General features: G+C 41.5%; 1 protein-coding gene across 2 annotated transcripts in view; it reads left to right on the top strand.

Moving 5' to 3' along the window:
- The window catches only part of SPNS2 (SPNS lysolipid transporter 2, sphingosine-1-phosphate), a 182,655-nt gene that overhangs the window by 102,274 nt on the left and 60,646 nt on the right, over positions 1 to 19,735 (top strand). For both annotated transcript variants that reach the window (XM_089655403.1, XM_089655404.1), the window contains exon 3: positions 15,300 to 15,436. In XM_089655403.1, coding sequence (XP_089511529.1) covers positions 15,300 to 15,436 — 137 coding nt within the window. The remainder of the gene's footprint in view (positions 1 to 15,299; positions 15,437 to 19,735) is intronic.

Here is a 19,735-nt window from a genome sequence, read left to right as displayed (position 1 = left end):
CGCCACACTCTGCCATGTGCCACTTTCAGGTCTCTTCACACTGCTGGTGTGTTTAATTTTTTGACATAGGGTGCAGGCAGATTACGGGCCTCACATAGCTGCTGCCAGGCCCCTAATCTGCCATGGGCCCCTATATACCGCCTCCTCATGCTGCTGCCAAGTCCAGAGTCTCTCATGGGTCCCTGTACGGCCTCCCATTGCTGCTGTCTCCATCGCCACACTCTGCTGCCATGTGCCACTTTCAGGTCTCTTCACACTGCTGGTGTGTTAAATTTTTTGACATAGGGTGCAGGCAGATTACGGGCCTCACATAGCTGCTGCCAGGCCCCTAATCTGCCATGGGCCCCTATATACCGCCTCCTCATGCTGCTGCCAAGTCTAGAGTCTCTCATGGGTCCCTGTACGGCCTCCCATTGCTGCTGTCTCCATCGCCACACTCTGCTGCCATGTGCCACTTTCAGGTCTCTTCACACTGCTGGTGTGTTTAATTTTTTGACATAGGGTGCAGGCAGATTACGGGCCTCACATAGCTGCTGCCAGGCCCCTAATCTGCCATGGGCCCCTATATACCGCCTCCTCATGCTGCTGCCAAGTCCAGAGTCTCTCATGGGTCCCTGTACGGCCTCCCATTGCTGCTGTCTCCATCGCCACACTCTGCTGCCATGTGCCACTTTCAGGTCTCTTCACACTGCTGGTGTGTTAAATTTTTTGACATAGGGTGCAGGCAGATTACGGGCCTCACATAGCTGCTGCCAGGCCCCTAATCTGCCATGGGCCCCTATATACCGCCTCCTCATGCTGCTGCCAAGTCCAGAGTCTCTCATGGGTCCCTGTACGGCCTCCCATTGCTGCTGTCTCCATCGCCACACTCTGCTGCCATGTGCCACTTTCAGGTCTCTTCACACTGCTGGTGTGTTAAATTTTTTGACATAGGGTGCAGGCAGATTACGGGCCTCACATAGCTGCTGCCAGGCCCCTAATCTGCCATGGGCCCCTATATACCGCCTCCTCATGCTGCTGCCAAGTCTAGAGTCTCTCATGGGTCCCTGTACGGCCTCCCATTGCTGCTGTCTCCATCGCCACACTCTGCTGCCATGTGCCACTTTCAGGTCTCTTCACACTGCTGGTGTGTTAAATTTTTTGACATAGGGTGCAGGCAGATTACGGGCCTCACATAGCTGCTGCCAGGCCCCTAATCTGCCATGGGCCCCTATATACCGCCTCCTCATGCTGCTGCCAAGTCTAGAGTCTCTCATGGGTCCCTGTACGGCCTCCCATTGCTGCTGTCTCCATCGCCACACTCTGCCATGTGCCACTTTCAGGTCTCTTCACACTGCTGGTGTGTTTAATTTTTTGACATAGGGTGCAGGCAGATTACGGGCCTCACATAGCTGCTGCCAGGCCCCTAATCTGCCATGGGCCCCTATATACCGCCTCCTCATGCTGCTGCCAAGTCTAGAGTCTGTCATGGGTCCCTGTACGGCCTCCCATTGCTGCTGTCTCCATCGCCACACTCTGCCATGTGCCACTTTCAGGTCTCTTCACACTGCTGGTGTGTTTAATTTTTTGACATAGGGTGCAGGCAGATTACGGGCCTCACATAGCTGCTGCCAGGCCCCTAATCTGCCATGGGCCCCTATATACCGCCTCCTCATGCTGCTGCCAAGTCCAGAGTCTCTCATGGGTCCCTGTACGGCCTCCCATTGCTGCTGTCTCCATCGCCACACTCTGCTGCCATGTGCCACTTTCAGGTCTCTTCACACTGCTGGTGTGTTAAATTTTTTGACATAGGGTGCAGGCAGATTACGGGCCTCACATAGCTGCTGCCAGGCCCCTAATCTGCCATGGGCCCCTATATACCGCCTCCTCATGCTGCTGCCAAGTCTAGAGTCTCTCATGGGTCCCTGTACGGCCTCCCATTGCTGCTGTCTCCATCGCCACACTCTGCTGCCATGTGCCACTTTCAGGTCTCTTCACACTGCTGGTGTGTTTAATTTTTTGACATAGGGTGCAGGCAGATTACGGGCCTCACATAGCTGCTGCCAGGCCCCTAATCTGCCATGGGCCCCTATATACCGCCTCCTCATGCTGCTGCCAAGTCCAGAGTCTCTCATGGGTCCCTGTACGGCCTCCCATTGCTGCTGTCTCCATCGCCACACTCTGCTGCCATGTGCCACTTTCAGGTCTCTTCACACTGCTGGTGTGTTAAATTTTTTGACATAGGGTGCTGGCAGATTACGGGCCTCCCATTGCTGCTGCCAGACATGTAATCTGCCATGGGCCCCCGTACCGACTCCTCATGCTGTGACGTTGCAACAAGGTGTAATTCAACCCTACATATGTTAGACCGCCTTTACGAACAGCTAAAGGCCATCACAGATTTCCTGATGTTAAAAGCGGATAAAGGTACTCCCTGTGTAACTTAGATGTCAGCCATTGTCAGCTCATGTGTGACACCTGCGCTTGCTCAGGCCCTTTGAGGAGGCCACGCTATTCGTGAGTCGGCAGGACTATGGGATGAATGAGGTCAAATCGGCCATGGGCCCCCGTACCGCCTGTTCACGCTGATGCTGGTCCCACAGTGTGACCTGGGTCCCTGTACGGCCTCCCATTGCTTCCACTCTGCCATGTGCCACTTTGAAATCTCCTCACACTCCTGCGGTTGTCCATTTTGTCATAGGTTGCTGGCAGATTACAGGCCTTCCATAGGTGCCACCAAGCCCCATATCGGCCATGGGCCCCCGTACCGCCTGGTCACGCTGCTGCTGGGCCCACAGTGTGACCTGGGTCCCTGTACCGCCTCCCATTGCTCCCACTCTGCCATGTGCCACTTTCAGGTCTCCTCACGCTCCTGCTGGTTTCCATTTTGTCATAGGTTGCTGTATGGCCTCCCATTGCTGCTGCCTCCACCGCCACACTGTGGCTCCAAACACTGGTTTTGGCCCCGTGACTGGCCAAAGGAGTGAAGTGTGCAGTGATTCTAAGATCGACGGCACTCATCTGCATGTCATACTGACAGACAGTATTATTTCTCTTCCCCAGCAGACTCCAAGGGCATTTAAATTAAAGGTACAGTGTTCTGCACTAATATTAAGTCTCTCTGAAGCCTAGAAACACCCTTTTTTAAGTTAAATTCACAGCGAATTTATTCGACTCGAATCGAATATTGTCCACGAATTCGCCGAATCAGTCGAATCGAATTTTTCATTTCTTCGCTCATCTCTAATCATTATCAGTTACTTTTCCTTTCCTGTAAAGAATGCCATGATTAAATGTAACCTGTGTTCTCCTATGCAAAGGACCTTGTGTGTTCAGCTAGCAATCCCCACTGTGGCCATTACATGTTGCTGACTCGTCTGCTCTGAGCATCCTTTCAGGATATCCTCAGTGTGTCTGGGGAATACGTACAGCGAGGACCGGACTGAAGGGAGGGATAGGTTCTCTGAGTTCACATGCAATGTATTTTTTTCTTCTATGTATCCTAGAACACACCCAGGCTCTGGCTCGATAACTGTACCTGTAAAGTAGCAGTGGAAAAAATCTGTTTTATAAACTCTTTGTTCATTCAGGAAATGGGAAAATATGCACGCTATGTGACATTGTTCGCAAAGGCCCTTTTGAAGATATGGTTCACCATAATAAATTTATGGCAGACATTATATTTATTAGACATGCTAATGCTTAACCTTGGCATCACTAGTGAATCAGAATGATCAGAATGCTCTCCATAGACATCATAGTTGGCTGGTGATAAACTTATGCTTGAGGATAATTGTCTATATAGATCTCACGAATAGTTCTTGTTGAGATACTTTTCTCTTTCAATAATTTTTATTTTGGAATTTTCTAAAATGCAGCTTTTGTAAAATATAAATGAGAATGTAAAGGAGCAGAGTGATATAAGTATTACAAAGTTACCTGTAAGAGGTATAGCCATTGATAACACTGAGTAATTTAATACAAATGTTTGAGTATGTAAAACGTTAGAGAATGTAACGAAACAGAGTGATACAACAATTACATATTGCATGTCAAGGGCATAGCAACTGATAAATTGAGCCATTTAAACATACCAAGAGTTGTTAAGTATGTAAATATGTAAGCTATAGTTGAGAAGGTGATCCAGAACTGTCTGGAGGGAAGTAAGGTGGCTAATGAGACTCCGGCCACAGTGTGTTACTGTGTCTGGTTCATAAGATTAGTCTGCTTCAAAGGAAAAGTCAAAGAAGTAAAGAGACCTCCACATCAGGGAGGTGAGAAGGAATATCAGGAGAGGATAGGGAAAGAGAAGGAGGGATGTCGGGGGCACCCAGACCAGGAGCTTGGATTGAAACCTTATAGGGATTAGCTATTAGGGAGTAGCTTGCTTTGTGCATTGAGGGGTGGGCATATTGTATTCAGGGGGTCCGTTAGGATACTTTTTACATGACTAAATATTTAATCCCAACATTTTATTTTCCTGAAATGCATCTGCTGTACCATGTACTTGTATGAAAAAGTATCCTCTTCTTTTTCTATTGCTTCCTTTGTGTAGAATAACTGATCTTCCTGCCAGTCCCTTTGCTTTCCTATTAAAAACTGACCACACTAGGCATGAGAGCACAGCATGGTCAGTGTTCTAGCAATTATCAGACTTGTCCTGACACACATCCCCTATGCAGTAATTCAGTGGGAAGTTCAGTGTTCTGCTGTTTATCCTCCCCAAGCTCCTTATGCAGCTGAGCACAAAGGAAATGTGATCACTTATATAAAAGGGGAAAAAAAAGGTATTTATTACTTTTTTTTGTTTTTGTTTTTTTTACTGTACGTATACACAAATGTTTTGCATTTCATTTCTGTTGCTGAATGAGTTGTTTTACAAGGTGAGGTTTTACAAATATTTTGATTCTCATTTTACTAAAACCAAAATAAGTAAACTATGGTTAAAAAGTGACAACTGTACCTTTTGTAGAATTAAGAAAACCCAAGGTCAGGTCCTTGAATCATTATAGCCAGGGGCGGACTGACCATTTGGAAACTCGGGCACTGCCCGAGGGCCTGGGGTCAGTAGGGGGCCCATGAGATGCCCCTGGTACCTTTTTCATAGGCTTTTTTGAGTTTGGGCAAGGACACAGGGGCCCCATGACCCCCTATTGCCCGCGGGCCCCATGAGTTGTCAGTCCGCCCCTGATTATAGCTATTATTATGCTCAGTTGTGACAAGCACTGCCCTCTTCAGGACCCACATAGAACCTAGAAAACCCATAAAATCAGGACTTATTTAGGGTCCATGCACACGCCAATGCTCTTGGCAGAAAAAATGCTTATTTTGAGCTTTTTTATACTGGTGCTTAGGCACATTTAGCTTTTTTCTGCAGGAAAACTGCTCTCAAAAACGCAGAACAGAAGGTTTTTTTTCTGTCTGTAAACGCTGAGCTTAAAATATGCCTCTAAATGTCCTAATGTGGATGGACACATAGTATAACATTTCTTGCTTCTACAAGCAAAACGCTAAACTCCTCTAGGAGCAGTATTTTTTTAAGCCAGTCAGTTACTCTAGGAGAGCTGGACAGGGCCGTAACAGATCTTTAACCCATCAGCAGGAGCAGTATCTGCTCCTTTGTGCAAGGAGGAACAAAATGAGCACTGCCAGGGCCCTACAAAATTACCTCCAGCAGGCCACTGGTGTGAATGTCTCTGACCAAACAATCAGAAACAGATGTCATGAGGGTGGCCTGAGGGCCCGGCATCCTCTAGTGGGCCCTGTGCTCTCTGCCCGGCACCATAGAACTCGATTGGCATTTGCCATTGAACACCAGAATTGGCAGGACCGCCACTGATGTCCTGTGCTTTTCACAGATGAGAGCAGGTTCACCCTGAGCACATGCGACAGACGTAAAAATGTCTGGAGAAGCCATGGAGAATGTTATGCTGCCTGTAATATCGTTCAGCATGACCGTTTTTGGTGGTGGGTCAGTGATGGTCTGGGGAGGCATATCCATGGAGGGATGTACAGACCTCTACAGGTTAGGCAATGGCACCCTGATTGCCATTAGGTATCGGGATGAAATACTTGGACCCATTGTCAGACCCTACGCTGGTGCAGTGGTTCCTGGGTTCCTCCTGGTGCAAGACAATGCCCGGCCTCATGTGGCGAGAGTATGCAGGCAGTTCCTGGAAGATGAAGGAATTGATACCATTGAATGGCTCCCATGCTCGCCTGACCTAAATCCAATAGAACACCACAGGGATATCATGTTTCGGTCCATCCAACGCCACCATGTTGCACTTCAGACTGTCCAGGAGCTCAGTGATGTCCTGGTCCAGATCTGGGAGGAAATACCCCAGGACCCCAGTCGTCTCATTAGGAGCATGTCCTGATGTTGTCAGGCATGCATACAAGCAAGTGCGGGCCATACAAACGACTGAGTACCATTTTGAATTGCTGCAATGAAATTTCAGCCAAATGTAGCAACCTGCTGCATCATTTTTTCACTTTGATGGAAACAAATTATCAATCTACAGAGGACTGAATTCAAAGACACCCCGAAAATCAAATGATGGGGCATCATTACATTCCTAACACATTATCCAGTCCATATCAGTATAGATATTCAGCGTGATAGTTTTCCTCATTGAGATCTGATGTGTTTTCAAAGTGTTCCTTTAATTTTTTTGAGCAGTGTATTAATATATTGTGAAATCATGAAATCATTATCACTATCATTGTCATTCTGTGAAATCATGAACTCTGCAGTTTATAAAGCATTGTTCTGCCCCCTGTAATCTTTCTTCTGCACTCTTCCTGCAGTTAGTATGTTTGCTATGGTGTCTATAAACGGTATAATCCTCTCAATGGGTGCAATTATTAAACAATAAGATTCCTGAACAATTTGGACATGTAATTATCTGCTTGTTTTGGCACCAGGCCAAACACTTAATTAATGATGTTTTGCATTGCTGAATACATGTCTGCATTGAATATATATATCCATAACAGTGGGATGCTACTCAGCTGGTTTTTCTACCATACTTGCTGAAGTCATTTTCATGCGGACCTGTTGTGTTCATGCCAAGAGAGATCTAATAAACATCAGATATTTGCCTGACAAGTGAAATTATGCTGTCCTTATGGTGCATTTACATTTGTCTTGAAATGGAGCACATTAACCACTTGCCATCCCACCCAATTTTGACATTTCTCACATACATGTTAGATTGAGCATTTTTTTTTTTTGCTAGAAAACTACTTAGAACCCTCGAACATGATATATTTACGGAAAGCAGAGGCTCTGGAGAATAAAATGGTGGTTGTTGCAATTTTTTTCATGTGTCACAATATTTGCACATCTGTTTATCAAATGCACATTTTCAGGAAAAATACACTTAAGTGCATTTTAGTACCCACAAACATAATATGATACCCAATTGTTTGATAGAGTGGTGAAAAACTATGGCACCTAAAAATTCCCATAGATGATGCTTTAAAAGTTTTTAGAGGTTACCAGTTTTGAGATGAACATGAGCTCTGGCACTATAATTATTGTCCTCACTCTGTCGTTCACTACGATACCTCACATGTGTGGTGCAATCGCAATTTACATATGCATGCAGGACATACATACATTTCTTTTTACACTTTTTAAAGGGATGAACAACATCCCTTGTGTTAGCGTTGGGCAGTGACAGGTACTCCTTATTGAGAGATCTTTTAGACTTCTGATCCTTTCTCTGCCCTTCAAGGCAGCCAATCAAACACAGATCGGTTTGCCAGGTAATCAAAGAACTGAAACCGAAAGTGACAAAATTCTCGTTGCTTACAGCTATATTAGAGGAGAGGGAGGAATAGATGTTCCTCCTTCTCCTCTGTGTGCAGCCAACCCAACTGCTTTCAGCAATCCTGAACTCCCCAGGGGTATGTGAGAGGCTGGGAACAGCAGCTGGGGGAAGGGTCCCCTTCAGAGCCCTGTAAAAGTGATTGGGTGGCTGTAGAGTGACTCGGATCAGTTTTACATGAAAGCCGATCACCGGCCAAAAAAATTATAGTACAAGGGCCTGCCTGGTTGAATACAAATTAAATGGATACTGAAGGCAGCACAGTCATATTACAAAGTTGTTAACACATTGCAAAGGAGGTTATACCATTGTTATGTAACATGTATGGCAAGCTTAAACCACTTTGGGAGGGACAAGAGGGATACTTTCTAGGTATGTAGAGACTCCTACTATGTCCTCAGTTATATGGACTGTGACAAATTCATGTGAACAAAATGGTCATGCCAATGTGATACTATTTTAGGTATGTCTTTTCCATATACTACCACGTCATAGCCCTAGGTTCTGATTAGCTCCATTTTCTGTACATTTGCATTGCAAGCGTTCTGAATTCTAACATGTTCACCATTGTTTATTTATATTGGACCTCATAAATCTTTGTTGGTCATGGCAGCCAGGATTTTCTATCTTTTGTTTCCAATGCTGCTTTGAAAAACAGAATAAATTTCTCCTAATTAACTGAAGCGTATGTGCTTTACATTCCTATTTACCAGGACTATAAACAGGAATATTGTATGATACCTGTTTTTAGAACAGTACAGGGGCTTCCATTGATGAGAACAAAGGACGTCCGATCTGCTGCACTCCAAACAATCCACTTTTTTGAACCAAGATAAAATCAATAGCAGACAGTGGAAATACAGTGGGGGACTGGCATGTAAACGCATTTCACACTAAAGACTGCGCTTAAATAAGCACCGTCTTTAGTGTGAAATGTGTTTACCTGCCAGTCCCCTACTGTATTTTCACTGTCTGTATTGGTTTTTCCGTGGTTCAATAAAGTGGATTGTTTGGAGTTCAGCAGATCGGACGTCCTTTGTTCTCATCTATGCAGCACAAGAGCTGGGCTAGCACCTACAAGAGGAGTTGTGCTTGAAGATTGGGAGTCTCTCTACCTTGAGAAGCGGTAATTATACAGGGGCTTCCATTACTGTCTTTCTTCTGAAACTTCTTGATGTCTAGCTGTCCTTGGATATAGGGTCAGTGACCTTGAACAAATGTAATAAAAACTCTTGATTTTTGGTTTCAAGAAGTATTGAAACCACTGAATCCGCATTAGCAAAGCAAATGGTATTACCAAATATATATGATGGCAGTGGCAGCTTGCATATTTCAGTATTGGCTTTCCAAAGATATGTGTCACAGGCTTGTGAGTGTTGGCCATGGCTGTGGTATCGCATCTATTTGGCTGTTTTCCTTGAAATAAGTTCCAATTTGCCAATGATTACTGAGGCCTCATAAAAATCCTTCCCAGCAGGTGTTAATTGCTTAAAATGTTCCAGTCTTTGGTTACAAGATTAGATAGCTGTCTTTTGATTACTTTGGAGAGGTGCTGTAATTGAACTTCTTTTCAGAATATGCTGCCAGGGTTTCTCCAAGGTAGACTTGATATGCTGAACTGGAAATGGAATTACCATCTCCTTCTAGAGATACATATAGTAAAGCTTAAAGTATTATTTGAAATAATAAGACTTTATACAAGGATTGACAAAAGCTTAAGGTAGTCTAAGGTATCTGCAGACAACAGCCACTGTACACTTATAAAAGTGTGCTTCAGATGAATTTAAATGTCTGTTCTTGTGGATGAGAGAGCAAGCACTCCAAATCAACTTGTGTTGGATAACATCCACAAGCATACCTGTACACTATATAACCAAACATTTGTGGACACCTGACCATCACACCTCTGTGACCTTCTTGAACAGTTTATTCCAAAATCATGGGTATTAACTCATTGCTGTCACTGGTATGTGATCTCCATTGTGAAGTATGAAGTGCTCAGCAAAGTAAACATTTAGAAAAAGTGAAAACTTAAGGTTTAATTAAATTTTTTTTTTAAACTAAAAATGTTAAAAAGCACCCCCTCAACATTCCTAAAAAGGAAAATAAAAAACAGCATTTTTGCTTGAATATGATTGGATGATGGAAGTCAGAAGAGCTTCACCTCATTCACTGAGCTCTGGGGAAAATCCACTTGCAGAGTGCAAATGCACTTTCAAAGTGAACAGTCTGCTTGACTTTTGTAAATCAGCACCAGTAATTTCAATTATCTGTCTCAAAATCTTTGGTATAACCGCAAGTAAGAATCTGCCACCATGTGTGCTAACAATCCTTGAATTGTCAATAACAGACCTGGATAGGATTCATTTTTCTTATTAGCAAAACTCTGGTTGAAAGCAGCTCTGCTTGGAACAGTTCTTTTATCTGAAAATAATATTTCCTCTAAACATTTATACAGTCTTTTTCAGCCAGTGGTACATGTATCCCTAGAGGTGGATCTGTAAAGTTCAAGAGATAGAGCTGCTTCTCATATTAAACTCAGAATTACATACTTTTAGAAGTAATAAATAAGACCAAACAAAATCCTGCCGGTAAACTTCAGTAATAAAAGGGGTTTATTAGAGATATTTATAGATATAGAGGCTACATATATCCTGCATTAAATATGCGTACAGTTTTGAGAATTTTATCACACATTATGGCATACTGTTTTGTGTAGTGATGTGCTTTTATTACATTTTACTGCATGTGTTTTCTATGTTCTTGCCTGAGAAAAAATATCTGTTGTTTATATGGTATTGTTTATTTATTACAGGTACTTATATAGCGCCATAAATTTATACAACGCTTTTATGGTATATTGTGCTTACAGTAAAAAATACTTTATATGTGTTTAATGCATTAACCTTCATTTCTTTTGGCCCTCAAAATCCAAGTTGATGCAGCAAAATTCAGGCTGAGTTTTCTTTAGCCTACTGAACAGCAGCACAGAAATATGAACAGGCCTGATTGATTTGTGTGACAGGCCAATGTATTTCAAGGGTAGCTAACGGCCTTATACTGTCGGGAACAACTGTCATGTGAACTCAACCTGCAAAGTGCAAGCAATAAAAATACAGATTAATATATATGAGATACAGCTGAGGATATTAGGCAACAACCTGAATATGTACAGTGGTACATAAAATAATTCAACTCAGAAGACACTGATCTACTATATATCATTACTCTTATAAAAACACACTTATAAGGCTATATAAAGCTGGAACTGTATATTTTATGGAGGAACTTAAATTAGTACCTCTCTAGTCTATTAATGTTGACAGTAAGAATGTTATCACAGTTACATGGTGTGGGCTGTCAAAAGAAAGAAAAATCACTCTTTTGTCTTCTGAAGTGGACTTTTTATCACAAGCCATGAAATACTGAGCTGCTGCATTACATTGTACCTTTTTTAACACCATGTTTTGTCTACATAAGTGGAGATCCATTGTTTATAGTATAGCTTTGCGTCTTTATCTGCATCAAAAAATTTCATTCTAAAAGCAGTTTTACTTGCTTTTTAGGTTTCATGTAAATTTCCACGTTTATTTAAAAGCTAAGTGTAATTGGAGGAAAATGACCAGATAAACATCATAGGGGTAGACTGGATAGACGGCACGCTGCTAGATGTAGGAGGTCAAAATGAGATTACCTCAGCTGTGCACATTAGCAGGTGCTTCATTGTGGTCACATGAGATCAGAAGACAAAGTGCGCTGCTTATGATGAGCAAGGACCTATTGTTTCTGGGTAGTCATACTGGAAGCACCAGAGAGCAAATCAATTTTTTCAAGAACACGACTAAAGCATAAAAATACATTCAAAAATGTATAAATTCTGTTATAAAACCAGGAATGAAAAACCAAAAACAATAATTCAGTTGTTGCTAATTCGGAGATTATTATTCATTTTTGAGAATAAATATATTGGCAGAATTTCATATGGCCTAATTTTAGGAAGTGTGCAAAATATTTTTGTTGCCCATAATACCCAGTCCGATTTTGCAGTTCTAGCAGAGATTTGAAAATGAGAGGAAGGAATTTGTTAAAATGTTTTAACATTTTTTTTTTTTTATACATTTTGTGAGATGAGGTTATAGCATCAAGGTGATAAATTCAAAGGTATCAGTTTTGTTTGGGGTTGGTAATTGTTGGGGCCAGTAAAAATCATATAGAATAGAAGGTGTCCACACATTTTCAGGTGTAAAAGCACCATATACTATATGTAACCGCACCGTATACTATATGTATTTCCCTTAATTCTCTACATTTTCTGTGCCTGTATTGATTTCCTCACTGTTTTTTGTTTTTTTTTGTCGTGCTTGTTGCCACTGTGCATACTGCCCAAACAATTTCAGTTAATGGTTCAGTCAAGCCACATGCAGCATTTCTCCAGGGAACAAGGGTATGCCATTCTTCCTGCTGGATTTTGTATTACATGATGAAGATTGTAGAAACAGAATTTAAACTGCTATTGTTGTGGCATGAATGAGATTGATTGACTGGAGAGAGGGGCACATACAAGAACTTCATAAAGATGTTAGCTAGAGTAGTGATCTGTAAACCATATGACTCCTTTATGATGAATCTGTGACTGATCATAAATGTGTAATATGCCATCCATTCACTTTCTACCCATTCAGGTTGGTTGTCCTGCTGCTTAGTTGTTGGTTACTCTTAAGGAGATTATAGAGATTGTGCAGCAAGTTTTTAGCAATTTCTGATACATATTTCATGATGAGATGAGACCTGCTGGTTGCAATCTGCAACCAGCAGGTAGCAAGGATCTGCGGTACACTATGAAAAACAAGAGCATCATTTTGACTTGGCAGAGTCTAGAGCAAAAAATGCCAGGACTAAAGTTTACCTATACTGTTATAAAAGTATTTTTATGAATGCTGGCCTTAACCATATAGTTAAAAAGAAAAAAAAAAAACTACTGATGTCTCAAAAGCAAAGGCATTCCCCAAAATGAATAACCATTTGGAAATCCACTTTCATTGGTCTGCCCACTTTAAAGCCATACATACTTCAGATGGCAATACCCTGCAGAGTGGTTAGCATGTAGGTGATGTACCCTGTAGCATCTATGGACATGCTTCAGAGTACACAAATACATTTTCCATTGAAGTTAGAATATTATTGGCTAGCCCGGATAATTCTGCTTTCTCTGGGTACTTTGAGCTCTCTGCAGACCAGATTAAGGCAGAGGGAGATAGTAGAACCACTTCAACCAATATAAGGGTACCCAGAGACATAGAATAACAGGCACCTGATGATGCCATTTCAGTTAGATCTGGTAATGATCAGATATACCCTCTGGATTAGACAAACTCTTGCTTTTCAACAACTGTTGGGTGACTAATTTATCAAACAGGTTAGAGAACCCATATACAAGTACCTGCACCACCCTCCTCCCCCATAGCTCAGGCATAAACATGAATGTCTGTCTTTACTGAGTTTTCATATTTATGGAAGGGTGGTTATATTGCGCTTGCTTTTCTGAATCATCATTTAATGTCCAATGCCACAGTAATAGGTGATGAATGGGCATGTCTCCCAGGCACAAAAGTGTGAAATTATAGATTGGGCTTTGAGTATAGTGCTCATGGACATGTGATAATCACTGTATAGGTGATTACATTCAAATCAGGAGATACTTAAATGTGTACAGTAGAGACACCTATCTAACCAGCTGGTTGCAAGGGAAGAAATTGTCATTCTTTGCAGCCTCTCCTTGTTGTCTCCAAAAATTAATCTGGCACAAGGTGGGTGCATAGTGTACAAAAACATACATGGTCAGCCAAAGATACCTGCCATCTCATTACTATGGGCATACTGTAGATGCCATAATTTGGGATCGCAGGTATATATTTGATTTATGCAAGCAGCTGTACATACGGTATATGTTTGGAAACAGTGTAAAAAGATTCCTTTTACTGTAAAAGATTCCTGTTGTGTGGGCTTGACAACTTTATTTTAGACTATTATCATCTGATGTGTATCCTAGTTTTTTTCCCTTGCCAAATACCGAGAAGCCTCCTTGGTAAATATCAGGAAATATAAGATACCATTTTCAGGCGGTTGTAAGCAGATGTCATAGTCGTGGCAATCTGGGTAAAGGGATTATCTTTATGTTGTCGGCTGGTGTCTGTGATTCTCTACCTTTAGCCATGCATTTTATTTATTAACAATTCAAAGGATCCATACACAACTGACGTTTCTATTCTGAATGGCCACATTGCAAATCTCACCATAGGAGATCCTAACTCTACACCTCACAGTGGTCAAACACACGAGCCTCACTTACCTTGCTGCATTTTTCATGTTGTAGAGTAAACCTGAAATCCAGCAATCAGATCAAGAATGTGTCAAGTGGACAGAGCTGGGAACTCATAGTCTATTAGATTTACCCAATACTAGAGACTTGCTTCTATGTACAACTCACCATAAGAAAGATATAAAGATTTTTCAATAAAGATATGTGTTAATATTCCCCATGTATGGAGCATGAACAGACTATAGGAGAGTTTTGTCATAGTCACAAGTGATCTAGATGCATGAAATTTGATATTTTATTCATATCTACTAATTTAGCACAGATAGAATAGAGATTACCTGGAGCTCAATTACTGCCTCACAGTGAGGATGTTCCCTGACATGCACCTTTTAATAGATGTGCTTTTTGGGTAAAGGAAGGCTCGACAAAGGTCTGTTCATTTATAGAAGGCAAATCTGATCATTTTTTTAGAACCCTTAACCCTGCATTGCCCAGACTATCAATCTGTCTGTTTCAGTGTTTCTCAGCCAGGATTCCTCTTGAGGTTGTTAGGGATTCCATGAGCAATGGTGGATTGATCTCCTGCCTATATCAACCATCAATCCAAGGAGACAATTTTCCACTAACCACCAATGTAAGTGGTGGCTTCTACAATGACCACTAATGTTGGAGAACACCACAATTTTACTGTCTATTTCTGCAGTTGTTATTAATTTCAAAAATATAACCTAAATCATTTTGTAGGGGGTTTGTAACCAAATTATATGCTCTGTCAAATAGGCTAGGTATACCACATTACATCTTTTATTTAAAATTTTCTATAACATAAAGATCACACCATTGTACCACGAGCTATAGGTATAATCCTTTTTAACAGGGATTCCCCAGGTCTTGATCATTACTTCAAGGGTTCCTCAGTGGTAAAAAAAAAGTTGAGAAAGTCTATATGATGCTGGAATTGCAATGAGTGACAATGACTATGAAACAAGATGTTTGCAGTCTCCACAAAGCAGCTCACATTAATGCTTGTGCTGTTTTTCACTGTGTGTAGGTATGTTTCTCTGACTTGTGTTTATTGGGCCCTGTAGTTACACGTAGTAACCATAGTTATTTCCTCTGAGATCTACACACATCAATCAGTAACTCTTACTTTTTTGTTTTGGCAGTTTTCATATGCAGCTTCATGGTGGCCGCTCCGATATTTGGTTACTTAGGAGACCGCTTCAACAGAAAAGTGATCCTGAGCTGTGGGATATTCTTCTGGTCAGCCGTCACCTTCTCAAGTTCCTTCATCCCCAAGCAGGTAATATATGAATGGATTGCAGAATGTTAGAGAGAGTGTGCCTGAGATAACAAGATGTATTATGCCTGTGACAAATATCTGCAGCATAACCGTTTCATTTCTTGTTGCTTGCACTGTGTTTTTATATTACATGGAGCATTACGAGTGCTACATGTACTATATAGTATATCACAAGCATTAGGTAATTTATATTTTTATCTGAGCATTATGCAGGTGATAATATGTCACACAGAGGAAACTGTCACATAGAATACTTCAAACAATGAATTTTCAAAATGCTATTTTGTTATTCTTTAAAGTAAAGTTATACGCTAGGCTAGGTTCACACCTATGCAGTTTGCGTTCGATCCGTTTCTGCAGTGCTTTTTGCCGTGCGTTTTGCAGTCTTTGCAAATGTGTTTTTGCCACGTTTTTGATGCGTTTGCAGGGTTTTTTTAACTTGTTGCTGGGCAGAATAAAACACAAAACACATCAAAAACACACTACATGCTTTTCTGCAGCGTCTCCATTGAAGTCTATAGAATCAAAAATCACAATTTTTTGCGTTTAGAAAAGTCCCTGACCCTTTCCAAAGAATGCACTGGGTGAAAATGCGGAGATGTGAACCTGTCCCATACGAAATCATGTTAAATGGAATACTGTGCATTTCTGCAAAACGCAGCGGAAAACACATAGTTGTGAGCCTAGACTAACAGAGTGTTTTTCTGTTTGTTTTTATAGTATACACAAGCTACTAAAGAAATAATATAGTGTTTTAATTTAAGGGCTACATATGAAAGCTATTGTATCAGCATGATCAGCCAAGCAGTTGTATGAACAAAAGCAAGATGGTTAAAAAAGAACTCCATGAAAAGAAAAATGTTTCCCATGCAGTGGGGCTGTGCCCGCACTGTATGGGTTAACTGCTCATTTTGTCCAGAGCACACAGAAAGGCAATACTTACCTGATCCATCAATCCTCTGGAAAATGGTGCTCCCCACATCCAGCAGTGGACTGTTCCTGCCATCCTCCTGTCCAGAGCTGGTCCATGCACAAGACCGCTAGCGTGCAGGGGGCAGAAGAAGCAGGTACCAGTCTTTCCCTCAGAGGATCCGCAAACCTCTAGACAAAAACAAGCAGTTACAATAAGCAGTGTGGGTATAGCCCCAATGCATGGGGGGAAAAAACTTCTTTAAAGCTGAACTGTGGGCACAAAATATTTCATTTGAATACATTTCTCAATAGCTGCAAAGGATACATTTATATTTTGTGTGCACCAAATGCCTTTGCAAACCCAGATATGACCTTGTAAAAGTAGCAGTGACATCATCACTGTGCTGTACGTTACCTGTGCTGAGATCAGAGCTATGGGAGGGTCCCAGGAGACCCCACCCATTACAGACTGCCTGAAGAAAACTACAGGAGGGGCAGAGACAAGACCAGTCTCTGTGCACAAGGAAAGTGCAGCAGTGACTGATCTTCAGTACAGGAAGCTCCTCCACAGAGGTAAAGTTTCACACTGGATTATATATATTTAACATAGTTAATTTGTTGATTACATATATATAGCATAGTTAATTTGGCGTAAAGGGAGATTTTCTATTAACTGATGGACTATATTATCATGTTACAGGAAATTTATGAAAGTATATAAAAAGTAGGTACAGCAAATATGCACATTATATAGAAAAAATGCAGCAAGTGATAGGGCTTTAGCTCCCCTTACATACAAACAATAACTTAACAATATCATGGTGTGATTGTTAATGTATTCCATTTATGAAAGTGTTACATTCATGATCAGCAGTATAATTGCATTGAACATACTCTAACTCACAGACAAGTATGGCGTATTCTCTTTACATGACATGTCTGCACTGCTCCAAATTGACAGCCAATATCTGTCATAGCAGGGAAATATAAAGAATGTGGTGTACCATTTCATCAGATGTTTCTATGTTCTGATATACTATAAATTCTAGTTCAGATATCTGCTTCAGTATGCAGGCTTTTTAATGTCTTACAGGATCAGTATGATATCATGGTAGGCAGGAAATCTTGTTTCTATGTAGAGTTTGTAATTATACTGTATATGTACTTAGGGTGATCATATTTGCTCATTACATACAAAGGTTCTAACTTCTGGTTATGGTTTACCAATTCTCTTATCTCACTGGAAAGCTGACAGACAGTAGTTGAACACCCACAATGCTACAAAATAGCCAGAGCTGTTGTAATGTTTGCCCAAGTTTTAAAGCTGGAGTTTATTTCCTTGAATGATGTGTGCCCCACAGTAGGCTGCTGCTACATTCCCTACATGCAGCCTGTAATGGAGATGTCACTACTGAAATTCCAGCAGTGGAGCTCCTCCATTCAGAAAATGTTGTGTGGTCTTTAAAAAAAATACAAAGAATTCTGTGACTGGACAAAGAGATTGTGATATTCATATGGCCCTCATCTTGTATTCTTATACAAGATGTTTTTTCTGAATGGAACAGCTGCACAACGTTTTTTCTGAATGCTCCAGCCCTGACTGTCAGTCATCACCACCATAGGCTGCATGTAAGTGACAGTTTTCAAGAAAGAAACAGCAGCCACCAGTGGGCATACATCATTAGAGGTACATTATTGCTACCTAGCTAATGCCCCAAAAAAGTTTTTGCCCACAACTTTACAACTCACAGCTTCAGCTATTGTGATAGCTGATTGCGTGATATTAAAGGTGTTTTTTTAAATAATATGTTATACATCTTCCTGTTCTCTGGTCCCCCACCGGCACTCCTGGCCCCTCCCTTCTTCTAATTGCCCCTATAGAAAGCAACTTGCTATGGGGGGCACCCAAGCAGGCTTGCTCCTAAGCTGCTGCTCTGCATGTCCATTTACACACACACAGCGGCTCGACCCTGCCCCCACTCTCTGCTCATTGGCTTACTTTCTGTGATTGACAGTAGTAGAAACCAATGGCTCCCGCTGCTGTCTCAGCCAGTGAGGAGGCAGAGTCCCGCTGGATCGCGATCACTCAGGTAAGTATTGGGGAGGGGGGCTGGGGTGGCTGCTGCACACAGAAGGCTTTTTACCTTCATGCATTCTGAAACCTTGAGCCTTTACAACCACTTTAAGTAGCAGGAGGGAGCAGCAGTTTTTTCATGACAGTCCACGAACTATAGATTAGATAAAATGGTTGAGTTAAACCTAATATGTAAATATTACTCACAGTCATGCTTTTTTTCATCTGAGCTACGTAATTTTGTACCTGGTCCAGTTTTCCCCTGGATATCTTGCTCTGTGTGTCTTTTATCTGTGTTTTGTAGGTTTTCCATAGACTTATATGGGTGGTAAAACTTATAGTGGCATCAGTAATACAAGCAGAACAGGGCAAATGTAAAGGGGTTCCAGATATTTATTTGTACACTTGCCATGCCCCAGCATTCAATGCATAGTGATGTTTCCCTTCATCTCTATTCTGACAAATGTGAACCATTGCATTCTATGAAGACTAGCACTGTAGAAAGTCCTATACTACATATTGATACAGATAAATAAATGGTAAAGTCAAGTCACGTTCCTGGACACTAACAAAAGTCTGCTGTCCAGACAAGATAATACTAAAAGCCATGCACCTCCATAGACTGGTCTCAGAGAAGTGCCACACTACATCACAGAGTCTGTGTCATATTGTCATTCCAATACCCTTTTTACGTGGCAGAAGCTCAGACTTTTGTTTCAACCTGTCAGTTTCTTTTTTTGTTGTAATTATGACATAATAGCTTGAGAAAATTACAAGGCTGCAAAAGGCTGCAATGTGAGAGGTGCCACATTCCTCCTGAGATTAACTAGAACATTCAATGTCACAGCCATTCTAAAGCTTATTTTTAATGACATTGTGTTCAATTACATTCCAGCTGCATATGTTTCTGGCACTCCCAATACTGATGTGTCCTTCTGCTGAAATATGGAGAATTACTGTCACTATATGTTTACTATGTAGTTTATGCTTAAATTCTACAATACAAGTTATGTATCCTTCCTAGTTCTGATCTGACTTTTTCAAGGTAGGCCAGATTTGTAATTTTTATTGTCTCCTGCTGACCATACACTTTAAAATCTGACTGTATAATCTCTTGCTCTCCAAGCAAGTAATTTGATTGTTTAGGTAGGCCCTTGAATAGTTTTGATTATACGGTTACTGAAATGTGTATGGCCAGTTTAGACAAACTACTTCTGCCCTGAACCTACCATTTTTGCATTAGCACTGGGGCATTTTGTATGTCATTGCAGGGGTCTCCAAACTTTCTAAACAAAGGGCCAATTTATTTTCCT

This window comes from Staurois parvus, unplaced genomic scaffold (assembly GCF_062004578.1).
Source record: "Staurois parvus isolate SC_StPar_1 unplaced genomic scaffold, SC_StPar_1.0 ptg000839l, whole genome shotgun sequence".
Classification (NCBI taxonomy): domain Eukaryota; kingdom Metazoa; phylum Chordata; class Amphibia; order Anura; family Ranidae; genus Staurois; species Staurois parvus.
Note: the sequence above shows the minus strand (reverse complement) of the source record. Positions and strands in the feature narration are given on the sequence as shown.